The 18,623-nt window shown below is 45.8% G+C and overlaps 1 protein-coding gene across 1 annotated transcript; it reads right to left on the bottom strand.

Annotated features, from left to right (window-relative positions):
* Positions 1 to 3,613: 3,613 nt before the first annotated feature.
* LOC135261519 (low-density lipoprotein receptor-related protein 12-like) lies at positions 3,614 to 18,461 on the bottom strand. The gene is made up of 7 exons (XM_064347883.1): positions 17,162 to 18,461; positions 11,898 to 11,954; positions 10,938 to 11,073; positions 9,850 to 10,052; positions 6,970 to 8,071; positions 5,826 to 5,958; positions 3,614 to 5,675 (listed from the first exon to the last, which is right to left on the bottom strand). The coding sequence occupies exons 1-7, from the start codon at positions 17,235 to 17,237 to the stop codon at positions 4,779 to 4,781; spliced, it is 2,604 nt and encodes an 867-aa protein (XP_064203953.1). The 5' UTR covers positions 17,238 to 18,461; the 3' UTR covers positions 3,614 to 4,778.
* Positions 18,462 to 18,623: the final 162 nt, after the last annotated feature.

Raw genomic sequence — 18,623 nt, 5'->3', positions numbered from 1 at the left:
GCACACTTGAAATATATTTTCTCACGACTGACAATCAATATCAGGAACACATTAGAGGGCAGGAAGTCAAGTAATAGCTAGACACCCTACCAATGAGAACACTCTTCAGCCAACTGCGGATGTATGTATGGTAGTGCACCGGCTGTGAGCCACTATAATGCACTCCTGTAGGGTCACATAATGCATGAACACTTTCTAACTGTGGATCTGTGTTGTACCCATTGGAATAGTTAAAGAGTGTTAACCTGATTGATATTTGGGCTTTAGCATTGCTTTCACAGTTTACAGATGTGAATCACACTGACAAAATAATGGGAGACGTCATAAAAAATCCAAATGCACTTAATCTAAGGCAGAGGTCCAGAAATAAATTTAGCTCACAAAAGTAACACCAAAACAATGCTATTTCGGAGCCACTCACTTAAAAATGTTCAATTTTTAAGAAGATTTTAGAAATGTGCTTTAATAAGTACTCAAACATTTTTCAGTGAAAACAGTACAGGTAGTTAGCAATGGCACTACAGGGATCTCAATTATGTCATACCACAAGGCTATGCTGTACGAATTAGAAGTGAGTTTTAGTTCAAAGGTAAACAAAATAGCATTTGGAAGAGAGTGAATTTAGAAAATACATACATAAATTGCCTATTCGGCAGTCCTTTCAGAGCTTTTCTTCAAAAACAAAAATAAATTGCACAGATGAATCATCCTGAGCACTGGGGGGTGGAGCCAAAAGGAAAATTGAACAGAGGTGCCCTCTGGTTTCGAGAGATAATTATCAGCACTACAAAAAAGCATTTCTTGTGACCACTGGGTTCTCTGTGCCTGCTCTCTGAGGCATTCAATAATGGTTTGGCTTTCCAACAGATTTGGAACTTCAGTTACAAACCCATGGCAATATCAACTGGCTATTTTTTTTATGTGAGCATTAATCCAGAACACAATATATGACATTTTGCTAGTGACATACCAGTGTATGAACTGCAGCTAGTTTCATTACCTGGCGTCTTCTCACGTGTCCTCTGTGTGTGTGCAGCACGACAGTCGCCACTTCATGTCTTTTCTCGCTCGGTGCTCTGAATATTGCCACTAATTCCACACCGGATAGCCCTGCAATTGGTTCATTTACTGACACCTGTTCTGTCGTGCCAATTTTAAACAACACACCTTTTGTTTTGGAGCACTTTGGGGTTTCTCCCTTGCTTCTGCAAAAAAGGAAAGACAAGATGTAGTAGTTTGAGTAGGCCATCTTAACTGCTCATATCAGTGGCAATTGGTCAAATACTTGACAAGCAATCCCTATAAAATGTCACTAATCACAACTGATTACCATCTGATTACAAAGCAACTCAAATTTACAAGACTAAACAAATGAAACCAGATGGCATCTGATACTACAAAAGGAGAGGGCACTCTTTACAGTAAGCGAAATGGATACTGAAATGAATTGCCAAATATACAGCAAAAACTATACCTTTTCTAGTTTTTAATGATGAGTAGTGACTGATGACAGCTATAGAGACACCTCTCTCTGTCCTTTCACCAAAGCCAAAGAACATACTGAATGAAACCACAACAGCTCCAGACATTTGACAGCAAATTAAACCTTGAGCCGAGTGACAGGTGACCACAGTCCTATCCTGCCTTGCCATGTGGCTGTAGCCTCAGACAAACAGTTCAAAATAATTCTGATGGTCAGGAGTTTAAAAAAAAAATTCAAACCAGTATTTACTTCACACAACCAAAGATCAAAATAATTATTTAAGAATAGCTATATTAGCATTAGGCCTACAGAAAATTATAACTCGTCACCACAATAATAGAAGTCATGAAAAATGTAACAAAGCAATGTGTCAGCAAATTGTCACATTCATGTGGCATAAAAACAGATACTGCAAATGGGAGAAACTGAACAGGTTGGCATAGGAACATAGTAGCAGACCATAATAGCATGATCTCATCATGGGGTACAAACATTTCTTCCGATTCTACTTAATGAAAAGTGCATGCTGACAATTAGGCTACTGCAATTAGACATCTTAGATTCTAACTTTTTTATAATCTGCAGTAGCTCAAATTGATAAAGGTCCATCTTGCTTATTTTCTGAGACCTACCATCACATATTTGAGCTATAGGTGATCATTCCCAGGTGTCTGCTCCAGGGTGAGAAATGATTGGCTTTGTCCCATCAGTGGAAAGGTGTGGCCAGGGCTCCAACGGTTACTGCTCCATTAGTTCCACCCAAATCGCAACACTGCAACGGCTACTGGCAGGGCTCCAGGAGTCATCCTCTGATTGGCGTTAGCCCTCCTGTAGGACTGTGTGGCCTGCAGTGTAAAATAGTCTCTCACATCTTGCATTAGGAAACTGTTCACAAAAAAGGAGGCAATATAGGCCACTGAATTACCTGCAATATTGTCGTGTTGTGTATTTTTCAAAAGGTCTGACTTTATACGGCAGAACAAATCTTCACAGATAAAATTTCACACAAGTAGGGCTGTGCAGGTAATTGGTTAACCGAGTAACCGCAGTAACATGCCCTTATGACAACCGTCGGCTTCAAAAAAAAAGGTCAGTAATTTATTTACTTAGCACATACCATAGCAAGGCACTAGTATAGGTACTATTCCCACACAACACACAATAACATTGAAACATGTTGGGTGGTAGCCCACTGTACCATAGTACTTTTTTGTAAGGCAACAGAGTATGCAAATTCTGTTACCAGCACAGCCCTACACAGAAGATATTTATGTCTTGGGCTATAAAACACTATACAAACAGATGGACTTCGCCACGGTCTGTAAGAGGCTCCAGATTCTCATTATGACAGAACATCAGGTCAATGTAAGATTGTGCCAAGCTCACAAACCAGATTTCACCTACAAACTACAAACTTCAGGCGCGTTTTCACACATACATTACCTTTATGACTTTATCCCTTACTGCTCAAACTGTTGCTGCTTCCTGCAATATAGTAGAATCCAGCAGAATCAATTTCAAGAGACAACATTTTCAATTCCTTACCTTTTTTTCAGTGAACGGTTTGTTCTGCCATTATAGTTGTTCAACTCTTTCCCCAAAAATATATACATTTCAGTTCGGATGAAAGCAGCCCCTTCTAGCACTGATTACTACATGTCCGTGTCACTCAAACTGATTTTTAAAGTACACCAGATCTGAACAGCATACTGATGCACGGCCTCTGCTGAGTGCAAGAAGTGAAAAGGGAGTTGAGACTCCCAAACACTTATCAAGAAAACATGCAATTTATCTATAGACAGGTTAATTGTGCACTAGTCGGACGAACTGGCTTTTTCCCGGACACATTCGCCACAAACATCTGTATTTTTTAACCACTAGAGGGCAGACTACACCCTAAACTGAGGACAAAAGGTTGTGCGGATGGAAACATCGAAATGGCTGAACACAGCATTTTAGATGAACTCCGCTTTGCACACACAGGCCGACGCATAATACAGCATATGTAAAATCTGCAATAGCAATGGGCAGTAGTCATTTGCGCTGCAATAATGAGACAGCAAACAAAGGACACGCCTTCTCATTAGATAACGCCATGGAAACCAGGTCTGACCAACACCAGACAATAAATTAGCAGAACATATGCCTTTATTTTCATTATCTGTGCAGTAAACAGTTATTTTTTAATATATTTTTTCCAATGTCATACCACTTAACAAAAAGAAGAGAGCACAAGGCATTTTAACATGCTTTTCAAATAACTACCGAAATTAAAATTAACAATAAATATACACTCACACACATATCCTCGGTACCAAAACAATGAGGTTACCAAAACAGTATTAAAACAATAAATACAATAAACATTGGAGGATGTTACACATGGTAAAGTTTTCCAGACCCAAATATTTTTTAAATGATTCATTTTCCGTGAGCAAATTAACAGCTGTCTCTCTCAAGGCTCCTTGAGAAAGTAGCCAAGCACCATTCTAGAAAACAAGGAACAGCTTTTCCTTGGACTAACAAGAATGTGCCACCACAACACAGTAAGCCAGCGTTAATTAGTGCATTCCCATTTAAGAACCCCAATTCAATATTAACGAGGAAGAAGAGGAAAGAAAAAAAAAAACAAAGAACAGAAAATGAACAAGAACAAATGGCGTGAAAGGTACAGGATCAATAACGAAGAACTGAAATGACTGAACGCAAGCAGTTTTTTTTTGTTTTTTTAAGTAGGTCAAAGGTTAATTCAAACCTTCACCGTTTCTGTTTTTGGCTCCGCTCTCGTACGCTGTGAGAAGCAGCTGCAGCCCCAGTGACTGCGGCCTGTTCTCACCCTGTACAGCAGCTGAACACTGCTATGTACATACTGCAGGCGTCACGGGTACATTTATATTAAGGTCCCATTTCACTTCTTCTAGGCTAGAACGCGATGAACTCGGTTTGAAACTAACGTCTCAGAAGAATCAGAAAAATGAGGACTGGAAATGCTGCTGTGGTGAAGGTGCACTCGTACCGACTTGTAGTGCTCGTACCAGGCTGTAGTGTATGTACTGACTTGTGCATGTACCAACTTGTAGTCCACGTACCGCACTGAAATGTATGTACTGACTTCTGTGTACGTACCGACTTGTAGTGCATGTACCGCAATGAAACGTGAGACCTACTCACAATAGACCCTTTTCGTAACACCTTGGGTATTTTTCCACATACTCTGTCTCTGGTGGAGGGGAGAGGAGGGGAGCGGAATGGAGAGAGTCTGCAGGGGGCACAGGGACTCCGGATGAACGTGTGCCTAACAGAGCAGCAGCGCCTCGTCGTCGCTGGTCTCCGTTTTGGCGATGGCCTCCAGGCAGGCGTCGGGCACCTGGGCGGTGTGGACCATGCCACAGTGTTCACAGGGCCCGTCCCGGAAGGCCAGCCTGGCCCTGCTGCCGGGTGGGGGGAGGACGGGGCTGGGGGCGGGGCCAGGGGCGGGGACATTCTCCAGCAGAGGCCTGGAGCTCTCAGCGTCACTGTCGGGGGCGGAGTCGGACACAGGGATCAGCAGCTCCACGTCGTCCTCCTCATCCCTGCCGCCGCCGCCAGAGTGGTCCAGGTGCCGCAGGGGGCTGTGGCAGGGGGCGGAGCCTCCCGCCCGGCCCAGGGAGAGGCGGACCCAGCGCAGGCTGCGGGTCACCCGGCTCAGGGCGCTGGTCAGCTGGCTCCTCCCGGGGGCGGGGTCCGGAGTGGGGGCAGGGGCCGGGGGCTCAGCGGCCCCGCCCTCTCCACGGGCCTCGGCCGCCGGCGCTGAGCCGCCGTCCCCTCCCGCGGGCTGGGCGGAGCCGGCCGACGCCGACACCGAGACGACGGCCTCCACGGCCGAGGCCGGGGGGGTCTTTTGGGGGAGGGGGGCGGCCAGGCCCCCCACAGCCCCCGGGGCGTCGCGGCGCTCGCTCTCGGTGTCCGTGTCGTCCGAGTCGACGGGCAGCAGGCCCCGGTGGGCGCCGGTCCGGTCGGGCTCCCGCGGCGCGCCGCTGGCCCCCTCCTCGGCGTCGGCGGACACCAGCGCCAGCGAGCCCGAGCGCCGCGAGCGCGTGAAGTTGAAGAGACGCCTCCAGATGTTGCTCCGCCTCCCGGAGGTGGGCAGCCTGATGGAGGTGAAGCCCAGCTGGGACCGCACCGCCAGCCGCAGGTTCTCCAGAACGGACGCCTTCGGGACGCAAACGGGACAGAGACGGCGCTTTAATAACCCATCCATTCCACCAAACTCACACAACTAAAGCTAGCAGACGGGGCGCTTGTATTGAGCCATGTGAGCGCGCTCAGTGCTACGGGAGGGGAGGGGGGCTGCTACGCTCACCTGGTTGCCCGAGCACACCGGGAAGTCTTCCACGGGGGGGATCAGGCCCTGGGCGATCAGCTGACCGTACGAGGGCGGAGCCTCCCTCCTGAGAAGCTCCGCCTCCACTCTGGACAGCTGGGTCTCAAAGGACCTGGAGAAACGCACAGGAATGCACTCAGTCAGCCTTTCAGAAGGAGGTGAAGGGAACAACTCTGTTACGGCTCCATTCAGAAAAGAAATCAAGGGACAGCATGTGCTAGCGCATTACTCCACTTATTAAACATTCAGATGAATTCACAGCTCAACTACAGTTGAGGGACAGCTTTGAAAAGCACGATCTTAACAGCCTAATAATTCATAATTGAAAAGTTAAATTTATTTCCACGGAGGGGAAAATTAACAAGCATTCTCCAAGCTCCACTCCTGGAGAGCAGTAAAAAAGGGTTGCATAACCACTTAGCTGAGCATAATGGAAACGCATCTAGCCTGGGCTTTCATCCTTAATGCTGTATTTATTTAACTCCCTGAACGCAAGATGTGATGCTGTGGATGTGCGCATATTTTTCATTTATGAAATGAAATGACATTAACCGTGTACTGAAAACCTTTCCATATTTATCTTAAGCCCTTTGTGAATGATTACAAAAACTCAGACATAAAAGGAAAGCAGCATTTTCGGCTGCGGAGTGTATTTTTGGTATGCATATTATAAAGTTTCGTGTTTGTTAAGCTTGGTCCCTGCTATTACTGCCCCATGTGACAGTGAAGCTGTGTAGTATCGTATGGTACTGCACTGAAGTGTACCGTTTCTCAGAGTATCATATTGTATCATGTTGTTTTTGCAGAGTATCGTATTGCATTGTATTGTATTGTATTGCATTCCATTCCACTGCACTGCATTGCACTGTATAGCATTCCATTGTATTGCATTGTATAGCATTCCATTGTATTGCATTGCATAGCATTCCATTGTATTGCATTGCATTGCATTGCATTGCACTGCATTGCACTGCATTGTATTGCATTGTACTTCATTGCATTGCATTGCATTGCGTTGTATTGCATTGTACTGAATTGCATTGCATTGTATTGTACTGCATTGCATTATATAGCACTATTCTGTATTGCAGGTTACTGTACGGCACACAGAGCAGCTGCACACCTGCGCTCGAACATCCTGAGGGAGTAGAGCTTGCAGGTGCAGCCCAGGGCGATGACGAGCAGCAGGCCGCAGATGAGGCTGCCGATGACGGCGGCGGTGATGACGCGCGTGGGCACCACCACGGGGCAGCTCTCCTCGTCGCTGCCGTCGCCGCAGTCGTCCTGCGCGTCGCACACCCAGCTCTCGAACACGCAGCGGTTGTTGCGGCAGTGGAAGTTGCCCGGCTGGCAGAAGAAGCAGTTCTTCTCGTCCGAGCCGTTGGGGCAGCGGTTCTGGTAGTTGCAGCGGTCCGAGCGCGGGTAGCAGGCGCCGCCGCGCGAGCAGGGGAACTCGTCGGCCTGGCAGGCGCTGCAGTTGGCCTCGTCGCGCCCGTTGGGGCAGTGCCAGTAGCCGTCGCAGCGCTGCGGCTCGGTGTAGCAGCCCCAGTTCCCGCCGCACGGGATCTCCCACGGCAGGCAGAAGCCGTCCACCTGGTAGGTGGCGTTGAAGCCGCGCGCCGCGTTCACCTTGTCGGCGTAGAAGTGGACGCGGAGCTGGCCCGAGGACGACACCATGGCGACGGGCGCCCGGGAGTCGAAGGCCGTCAGCACGCGGAGCAGCCGCCGCGGGTTCTCCTCCAGCCCGTCGTACACCTTGACGTAGTCGCCGTAGCCCGTGCCGTCCAGCTTGAAGTCGGTGAAGCGCAGCACCACCCTGCGGTGGTCGCCCGTGTCGATGAGCCAGGTGCAGTTGCTGCCCGGCGGGTAGAAGTCGGGGTAGTTGGGCGAGCTGAAGGTGCCGTAGAAGGTGCGGAGGCGCTCGCCGCAGGCGGCCGCGTCGCAGTCGATCTCGTCGCCCAGGTCCTGGCAGTCGATGCTGCCGTCGCACTTGAGCGACTCCGGGAGGCAGGTGTAGACGCGGGTGTAGCGGGACAGGCAGGGGAACTGGTTGTAGGCGCAGGGCTGGAAGGAGAAGGAGGCGGAGGGGTCGGGCCGGGCGCACAGCTCCTCGTCCGAGCTGTCGCCGCACTCGTCCATGGTGTTGCACTTCCAGCTCTCCGGGATGCACTTCCCGTTGGCGCAGTGGAACTGGTCCGAGTCGCAGCTGATCTCCTCCGACTTCCCTGAAAGCCACAAAAACGCCGTGAGCTACAACTGCCAAATGACCTGCCGCGGGGCTTAAAAAAATCAGGCAGGCTATGATGCGCGAATGAAGATGTGTCTGTACACGTCTGCAGTGAGGCCATGTTCACATAACCTAGGAATATTTCACCAAAAGACTCAAAGTTTTCATGTCATACGAGCAAACTGCCAACTACACACTGCTATGTTTCCCAGTGATTTTCCTGATTTTACTTTCCTGCTTTTGAATGACAGACTCTGCGATCACGACTTTCAGTCAAGAGATGCTCATGGAGAACATTTCTATTTCCAACAGGGTGCTTGTGAAGCTTAGAGGTAGTTTCACTTTTATCCGTTGACTGAAACAGTTTCTGGGGAATTGCATTGCACAATAGTAACAAGACTGAATAATGAACTGCAATACCCAAGTCTGATTCTTCCATTTGTCGGGCAGGCGGTGCCATTACAAACCACTCTCTGCTCACACTTGCCGAAAACGAAACGCGGTCCAATTTGTTTTTTTAAATGACGTGGGAGTGTACTGCGAGTGCTCCTGACACACCATGAGCTGGAGATTGTGAAACTATTGTTCTGAAATTGGTGTGTCATCACAGATTGCACGCCAGGAGAAGTGCGGAACATTACCTCGGGACTCTTACGATTACCATTTACGACAAGCTGCCTGCCAATTCATTTCCGTCTTTGCTTCTTGCTACTGATATACGTGCATCTCTGCGGATGGATCGAGCAAACATGCAAACTTACATTCTCACACAAACACACACACACACACACACACACAATATATACACGTTTGTGCCATAACTACAGGCCGATGAGTCTATTGTCTATTTACAGGACAAGGACAGTGCAGTATTCACCGTGAATGCTGCTCATATGTCCAGGACATTTTAACAGAGCGAGCTCAGAGACCAATTTTCAACATTCCAAACACTACATAATGGCAAATCATAAACACAATACAAGTCTACTAAGAGCATTTATTACTGTTTTTATGTGGCGTTCTGCTAAGATATAGTGTATTACCAGTCACTTGGCTTTTAATTACACCGGGTAGACTCATAACTGCATCATTACCACTGAGGCGAACGGAGAGGAAGAGGCAATTAAAAGATGCGAACAGAAAAAAAGCGGTTCGCGAGTCTGTTTTTCCAGTCTCTCCCAGCGCCGCCACCGCAACGGCGACACAGAACTCGACGCCGACTGTATTTTTCTCTCGCTATTTATACCTCAGCGGGGGAAAATAGGGCCGTAAACTGCCAGGCAGATAAAAGATGGCCTGCGTTCAGACCGACGGCCGTGCTGGAGAATGGATGGCGGCGCGGGAGTCGCAGCTGCGTGTAATTTCCAATCTGTCATCATCCCTTTTCTCATGAAACCCGTAAAAAAAAAAACCCGTAATGCGGCACGGCGCCTCTCTCCCAGCAAGGCTTCCAGGTCGCTGTGAAACTCGCGAGAGCACGCTGGGACTCAACCACTCGCTTCTCCAATTTACCGTTTGCCGCAAAACTTTCCTAGTCAGAGTTCCAGATATGAACCTAAATTTGCTATAATCAGGGCCTTAAAGGTGCAAAGCCACCAAAAAAGAAAACAGATAAAGGATTGCGGGAGGGAGGGGTGGGGTGTGTTAGGGCGAGTGTGGAGGGGAGAGCGCTGCCCGCTGCATCACTGCAGGGGGGGTCATGTGACCATGTCCACATCACGGCTGCTGAAGCTAGCGCACCCACCAGGGGGCCGCAGAGCAGCAGCAGAGGCCTACCCGTTATGTAAGACAGCCTGAAGCCCTTGCCGGTCAGGCTGTCGTCGGAGTGGAACTTGATCCAGACGTGGTCCTGCGAGGAGATGTACGGGGCCGGGATGGAGGAGCCGCAGGCCCGGTAGCCGTCCAGGTTCTTGTACGTGCCGATGGAGATCCAGTCCGAGCCGCACCTGTGAGACGTCTGGATCTCGAAATCCTGAAAGCTGAAGAAGAGGATTCACGGTTTAAACAGTCTGACGTAAAACCGGGGATGTGAATGATGGGCTAGCGTGACGACCGATTTTCAGATCCTAGCGTTCAATACATCGCTGAACATTCTCTCCTCCAAGGAGCTGTCGAAGAGTGCAAAAGCTGATGACGTGTGTGCTTATAACACAGTCCTCAGGTTCCAGATGAGACATTTAGCATCTGAAATCTAGCGTTTAGTGATTAATAATAAATTTTAAAAATCGCATTTCTGTCAAACTAAGGGATAAGCACATTATGTCAAGACCACCTTTCCACTGTTTTATATGGAATACTGTAAATTAACGGAACATTTAGAGACTATGTCAAACGCGTAATCAACGCCACATTTAGAAAAATCAATTAGGGGCCTCAGCGGCCTTATTTTTATAAATGTGCATTTTCTTTTGATTCATTTTGGGTCGAAGTGGGCCTACTTTTTTTCCACAAAGCAGCAACCTCTTTTTCACTGCAGAAAAAAAGTTCATCTCTGGCCAGTAACATTATGTTTTCAATTACACTTCGCCACAAATCACATCCTATGAAAGACGGCGGAACTATTTCTGTCCGGTAACCATGGTCACCGCATGCGAGTGAAGAAGAATACCGGTGGCTGGTTTCTGTCAACACTCGGTCCAGACAGCCCAACAACTCGAGCTTGAGCCGCAAGAATATACACGGCCCCAGAACAATTAGGACACTGACGCACATCCGCAAACAAAAATAGGCCCTTCTCTTTGAGCAAACACAGAAAATCCAAGTGCGGTATGCAGTCTCCGGTCAAGAGCAAACCTCAAAGTGGGAGTCACGTGTTGGGTCACGTGTTATCGGGGGCGGGTGAAGTGCAGAGGGTCGACCCGTACCTAATGGTGATGATTTCTCCAGGACTGGCCCTGATGTTCCAGCTGCAGTTGATTCGGGAGGGGTACTCGAACGGCCAGCCGGGGCTGGTGATGACCCCGCTCGAAGCCCTGATCTGCTCGGCCATGTCGCCGCAAGCTGCAGGAGAGAGCCGCCATCGTCAATAGTGACCGCCACGAGGTGGGCGACCAGACAGAACTGCGCGCTAGCCGAGCGGCGCAGCGCACAGCTAGCACGGCTGCGTTTACAGCCTTCCCCACAGCTAGCGCACTCAGGAGGAAGCCCACGGCGCTATAGAAACGGGTCACTCGCTCCCTGTAAACCGCTCTTCAGAACACTGGAAAATGAAAAGGTTCTGCTGCGCAGTAAATCAAACTCAGGCGCAAAAATACATTTGAGACCAAACTGTCGGTCAGAAAAAAAAAAGGCAGGCGCAATGTTATAAATGCACAGCTCGTTTCAAAAGCAGCCAACGTGCCGAAAATATCTTGAGCAAAACTATCACGCATCAAGATGGTGGGGGTTGGCTAAAATCAACCATTTCAATTCCAGGTAATGCCCAGACTGATCCCTCCCAAATCCCTTTGAAAAGCCTCTTTGACTGCCTGTGTGAACCCATAATGTGTTCTGACACCGCCCTGGTGCCTGGCGTTCGCAATGCAAACGGAATCCTCCTCCCACAAACGACACCTTTCAAGTTATGATTATTACACAGCCTGCTAACCTTGATTAAACAATGACAGGATAGCAAGCTTATAGGAAACTTGCCGCTGGGTCTTTCTAAGGAACTAAGCTGTAGAGGAAAGCCAGGGTAGGCTAAACAAAATGGAGGCGCAAGGGACATGCTGACTGGGAAACAGATGTGCTGCAAATCAAACGCTTTTATATAACTGTTGTGACTGGACACCTGCCATGAGATAGTATTCGAAAGCCTGACCAAAAAGCACGCGCAGCCGACTTACCGTTCGACATCCCTGACACGTACACATTTTCGTTATGCTGGGCACAAACTGCATTTCCTGAAAAAGAAAAAAAATGCAATTTAATGTCATTTAGAAATGTAATTATGTCTGCAGGACACAAATGCGTTTGAACAGGTTACATTCTTGGTTTGTCTCAATGAAATAAAGACACTCCAGAGTTTTGTTTCTGCAAAAAGCCATTCTGCATTCTCTACCGCAGTACAGATACATTTTATCTCAGCGGCAATCCCCTGTCTGTGTTCTTAATGCTGTGTTCTTCTGGGACCAATGACAATGCATGATATAGCCCAACCTTTAAAAGAAACGTAAAACTGCTTTTAATGATACTATGAAAAAACTCAAAGTGGACAGTGGAAAATACACTGGCCATTATAACCTCTTTCTCCTTGAAATGGGGATGACCTTCTGTGATTACTGGTATATTTGCCTATTAGAAAAGGCATTAATGAGCTCACGTGGTAAAGAGTGCCACTTGGGGCACATGAGCGAGCGCCACAGTCTCGGATCAAATTTGCCGACTGTGCACAATTGGCTTTACGTCGCCCAAGGGATATATGGGAAGGGTTCAGTAGGTGGGGATAGCAGGTTTCATTGCTCAAGCGATGCCTGTTGGCTGTCTGTGGCTTGCTCTCTTGTACATGTGTATGACTGGGTATCCACCCCCATCTCTGCACATGTGCAGCTTATGGCTGAAGCGTGAAAAGAAGCATCTGGCTGGCACAACATGTTTTTGAGAACCACAAGTTGTCTTCAATGTCCTGAGCTGGCAGCAGGTAGAGTATATGAGCACACTTGCACACAGTTTGGAAACTGGGCATTCCAAATTCGGGTGGGATTGGAGATGCCAAAAAGCACGCAGTACAGAAGGATGGTATTCAGAAGTTAGGCTATATAGTCCACATTGATGGAGGGTTAGGGAAATAATTTCACGCTAATAGGAAATATCCTGAAATTCAGTGATAATGACATAGTCTAAGTTTCACAGTTTAGCTTCATGGTAAAACCGCTACCCTACTCGGTGATGAAAAATGTGTACACAAGTTATAAATAAAGGATTGAGAAAAAATGTCAAAAAATGTTTGTCAATAAACAATTCAATGCAACATATTTAGAACAGTTTTTCCACTGAATAAGAGTCTGACCGCAGGATCATGAAAGACGGTTGATAAAATGTCAGTGTTTTGTAATTTACCCATCCCAAACTGTGGTTTTTTTACCCCCTTTGTGCCAGTGTGTAATTTGCTTCATTTTCAGGGTATGTGGCTTTGGGAGAGGCTTTGGAGAAAAACAGCTCTCACAGAAACCCACTGCATGTTCCAACAAGCACAAACCCCAGGCTCAGCCACCACAGCACCATCCCATTCTCACCTGAACACGAGGGAAATGCAGGCACCGCTGTCAGCATATCAATAAAACACTACCGCTCCCGTGGACAAACTCATGCCCGCTAATCACCTCTACAAAAAAACCTACTGATAGAGCACACTGGTCTCCTGTCACCAGCTGGTCGGCACTAATCCCCCACAGAGGAAATGATTTAAAGCATATAGGCCTACCTATTTTTGAGAAAAGCAAGAACAGGGTTTTAGAAGCTATTCCAAGACTCTGAGAGATTATGAAGCCAAAAATAGGTCTGTTTTTGGCTGGCAGAGGACAACGAAATTAGAGTGAACCAGGCACAATAAAAACCTAGCTGGCTAATAAATAGGCTACTTGCTAAAGGGATTTCTCAATTCATTTCCTGAATTATCTGAACTGAAATGGAATTAACAGGAATTAACCCCAACTCTGCTCTCAGCTAGCAAAGAGTTTGGCCAAAACCAAAGATTAAAGCATACTACGCCTTAAAGAACCACAAAGACAAACGATCGGAAATACATACTGTATGTGCAAGGCAGAGCACATCAGTCAGTTAACACACAACGTTAATGGCCAAGTTCCTTCTTAACGTTTGTAAATGTCATTAGCTTGAGGTGAAGCTAAAGACAAATTTCCACAGTCATTCGGTTGTAGATTTCAAACAGCGAGGTAGCTGGTAACTCTCACTAATCTCTAAGCTGACAGAGTGATATTCGTGCCGTGCCGTTGCAGCGACAGCGGTGGAGACTACGCGCGTCCATTTAACAGCGTGCGTTCCGCGCCCAGACGGACGCGGGGCTAGAATTCCACAGGCGCACGTGCGCCGGCGTGTGCAGCTCGGCTGTGCCCCAGCCTTTGTTGTGTGCGGGTTGCTGGCTGTTAGCAGCTGACTGTAAATTATGCATGGTGGGAGGCTGGTCAGGGGACAGCCACTCAGCACGAACGACACGCTTCGCTTGCTACCACCGTGAGCCCAGCACAGAACAAACACACATAAGGCAGCGAGGTACGTTTTACAGAACATTTTACAAAGAATTCTGGGAAGACAAAAGAAAGAAAAGATTATGGGGAATTGCATGAGGGTCCCTGAAAATGCATAAATATATATAAGTGCATAAACTAAGGGTGTTTTCACACTTGGTTCATTTGCTTAAGGCCCAAAACATGCCCTATGCAGCCAGTACGTGTGGCAAATGCACAGCTCGGTTGTACATACTCAGCATGCGTTCTTATGTCCCTGTGGAGGAAATAAACTTGAGTCCTTAAGGCGACAAACCAGGACAGTTGTGAAAGACAGATAGGAAGAAAGCATGAATCAAAGAAGATGGCTTAATCCTGCTGTGGCCTGCTATAGTTTCTCTCGCTGTGACACTGGACACCGCAGCTTGCGTTTGTGTTGCGTTCAGAATTTCAGGCGATGAGTTTTAGCACGCAAAAACACGTGCAACCGACTTTGCACGGTTCAAAGAGTCTGCGTTTTAATACGTTTTAGGGTATGTTTCGGGCCTATTACTTTCATCATCAATGTGAGCACTACCCGCAGCTGTTTACCACCGGCGCCAGGCAACAAGGCATGGAGGAGAGTGTGCCGTATTTGGTTATCGGTTTTTATGTGCAGAGCTTATCGGCTCGCCAGCTGAAAGAAGACCTGCGATTACCAGTAGAAACGGAAAACAATGCGCGCTTCGCGGTTCTGGCTATGCCTTTGTTTATTTTTTGTCACTACCAGTGGCTGCTGCTGAGCTGAAAATTCACAGGGCAGGAGAATTCCCTCTAAACTGCTCTTGACCGGTTTTCAGTACTTTTCCTTAATTATCAATACAGAGATCAATTCACAAAACATTCAATACCTTCAGACATTACCAGTCTTCATTTATACTATATATATATATTATTGTGGACAAATTCATGATATTATTTTAAATTGTGGGGAGCGTACTCCTCATTCTCTGCATCAACATTGGGAGAATATTGGTGACAAAGAGCAATGGGCAGATTCTGTCATTTAAAATCTTAATCTTACATCGCCATTTTTGTTATATAGCTTTTATTGCAGGTTATGCTCAAAGGTAATACATTAGTTAACAGAGTGGTGTATATTATTTTGTCATGACAAGGCAACTACTTTGTGATTAAAACTGATTTTTTCTAGTTAAATTTATTACTTAATCTCCCAAAGACAATGTGAAGGAAGCTGTGTGTTTACTTGGCAATAGATTATTCAGAGATATGAACAATCCTGCCAATTGATTGTTTGGATCGTTGGCACGCTAGCTAATGAAGGAAAATTAATTGAAACAGGTTCAGACAAATGATCATTTTAAAGGGAACTTTTTTGTCCCATTCATTTTCAGCTCACCAACCATCAAAATGTGGAAAATTGAATGTCACTTCCACCTGTCCGCCTCACATGCAGTCATGTGATTATTAATAAAATTACAGCTTGGCTAGCAAGTGGATCGCCACTAATGATGGCATGTGCACATCATAGTTCTACTTGCATGAGAACAGATTGCTTTCTCACTAGAGGCAAACCGTACCACAGCTCGATTTAAATCCTTCTCAGACAACCTCATACAGGCAAATTTGGGTATGGTTCCTTGGTCCGCACCCAGGTTCAGATAAAGCGTTCACATTACCAAATTTTGAGGCAAACCCTTCCCGGATTCGGACTAAACTGCTACTGTGAAAGCCAACTATGAGATGAGAACTCAAATGAAATCAACTTTTATTTATCTGATAAAATAAAATGAAAAAAAATTAAGCATCAATCCACCCATTTTATATGTCAAAAATTGACTAAATTGAAACCTGTTTTATTGACTATTACATTTCCTAAAACTGTTTGAATTATCTTCTTTTTTTTAAAATGACACAGCAACTTCAAGGGATAGTGGTCATTGGATAGGCATGAACGTGCATGATAAGCTTTTAAAGACATGAAAATAGAGGTACAGAATGGTGAGGACCACTTGGGATAGCGGCTCAGGTTTATCACTTTGTGGTCCACTTGGGGTAGTGGTAAAGACGTAGGCCTAACATTTTTTGTCCATGGTCTCAACCACGCAGGTTAGTGTTGACAGACTTGAGACATACTTTCGTCTCAGCGTTACTGTAGCTATGATGAGGAGGGAAAGGCCTTGATATAACCTAGAAGTTAAAGATGTTCAATATTAATTGTACAAAACAAACACATAAAACTACAGAATTCTATAAACTACAGAATACATAAAAGTATGGAATATTTGAATCATTTTCCTTGAGCCAATATTCTCACTGGAGAGCATATTTTAATTAGGAAATGGCAAGATCTATGTCAACAAGCAGAGTACACTTTTAATCCCCTGGCTCCACATCCCCTCTATGCAACCAATTATCAGACAATTGGCCGCATTGTTGTATTAAAGATGCATTTATCTACGACAAATATTTCAGATTACAGTATAACATTTGTCGCTAAATTAATGAAGGTGTAAGGTCTTTGGAATGACCACGACATAATGGGAAACGACGCTGTACTACCGATAGACAACATTAGCACTCAAAAATGAAAACAAATTACCGAGCAATGCGATGTGACAAGTGGAATCTAGCACCAATATTATTACATTCAAAATGATTTTGCGCCAGCTGGCCTGCTTATTAGCTAGCCTCTCGTGTCACTGGCTTTCAAACCAATTAACAATCACTTGTCGTGCGTGCATTTGCTCAAATTGCTTTCTACACCAATATAACTTTATTTTCATTTTTCTAAAATCATTACGCCTGACATGACATGAACACATCCAAACATCATAGAACAATATGAATGACAGAACACGAGTTTTAATGCTCCAATATGAATATGTATTGTATACAGACGATAGGTAAAGTTAACTACTTACCAATAAAAGAGAAGATGACGACACAGTGCAAAAATTTCCATAACAAAATCCCATTTGAGCCAAAATTGCAGGCCATAATAGCAACAGATGGTACAAAAATGTTTCGTCCCTATACAGCTAGCTAGTTGCGTTAGCCAACCTAGCTAGTCGGCGGCTGACAAATGAATATTAACGAAGCTAACGTTAACAAAAGTAACACAAAGACCTAAATGGAGCTACCAACACAAGATTCAAGGCAACATCACAGGCAAAGGTTTAAATGTATGGATGCGTGTCGTGTCTAACGTTACTCCACTGGGCTAACTTGCCCTTTGATACCAGAATATAACCATACAACTTAACTAGACCCTCAAAGCTGTAACGTTAACAGTGAACGTGATAGCTATAATTATTACTGGTGTCTCATCGTTATTCTGCCCCCAAGAAAATATGCGCAGTCAGATAACTATAATTCCAGTTTGATATACGGCTGTTAGCTAGCTAAATTCACTTGCTATTGTAACGAACAAGCCGGCTGGGTGCAAAACAAAAGATGTAGCTAACCGACGGACGACTACGTCCAATATCTAGTCTATGCTTAAATGAGCGACCAGACTGCCTGATTTAACGTTAGCCAACAGTACATTATATTTCTGTTAGCCTGTAACTATATCACAAATAAACTTATCAACATTAATGTGAAAACAGTGCTACAACAGCTAGCTAACCGCTGTGTCATTCATTCTAACCAGCTATCCCTAGCCCTGCTAATGAAAAAGACAAAGGCATTGCCTTAGACTAGTACCAATCGTTAGCTAGCTAGCTACTTTCTTAATGGGTATTGTTAGCTAGCTAGCTATTATTCAGCTCTAGCTAGCTAGTTGGCTAGGATTTGTCATGATGGAGAACAAACACACTTTCTGAAATACACCTTGGCAAATGTACCGATTTAGTGAACCACTCTACTAGCTAAACATTCTTTTCTCGAATTTGTATAAAACTTAGCTAAAGCCAGCTACGTTATGCTCTGCCCATTTTCTGCAACGCCTACAGGCTCCGAATAGCCAACTAAAAGCACTAACTAGCTAACCGTAATCAAACGAAACACTATCCGTAACCGTTACCGGGTCCTTTTAAATCAATAAATAATACTCTCCTCGAAGGTTTCAGGAAAATTTGCCATTTCTCGGTAAAAATCCTTCATAAGAATACGAGCCCATGATAACCAGGGCCCAAACAGCAGGAGCCACGACTATCTGTGAACGTATGTTGTTACAGCCGGGTATCTACAGCCCCCGCTGTCTTTCTCCCTCCCCCTCCATGCTCTCAGCAGGGTGATAGGTCGTCTCACGTCAGCTGCGCACGGATATGCCTCTTTTGGGCTTGCTAACGTGTAATGAGATATACGGCGCTAAATATATCCCAGTATGATGTATCAAACTACGATTTATTATAATTTAAATACGTTTTCTGATTGTACCAA

Source organism: Anguilla rostrata, chromosome 8, assembly GCF_018555375.3.
Source record: "Anguilla rostrata isolate EN2019 chromosome 8, ASM1855537v3, whole genome shotgun sequence".
Classification (NCBI taxonomy): Eukaryota; Metazoa; Chordata; class Actinopteri; order Anguilliformes; family Anguillidae; genus Anguilla; species Anguilla rostrata.
This window is presented reverse-complemented; position numbering and strand designations above follow the sequence as displayed.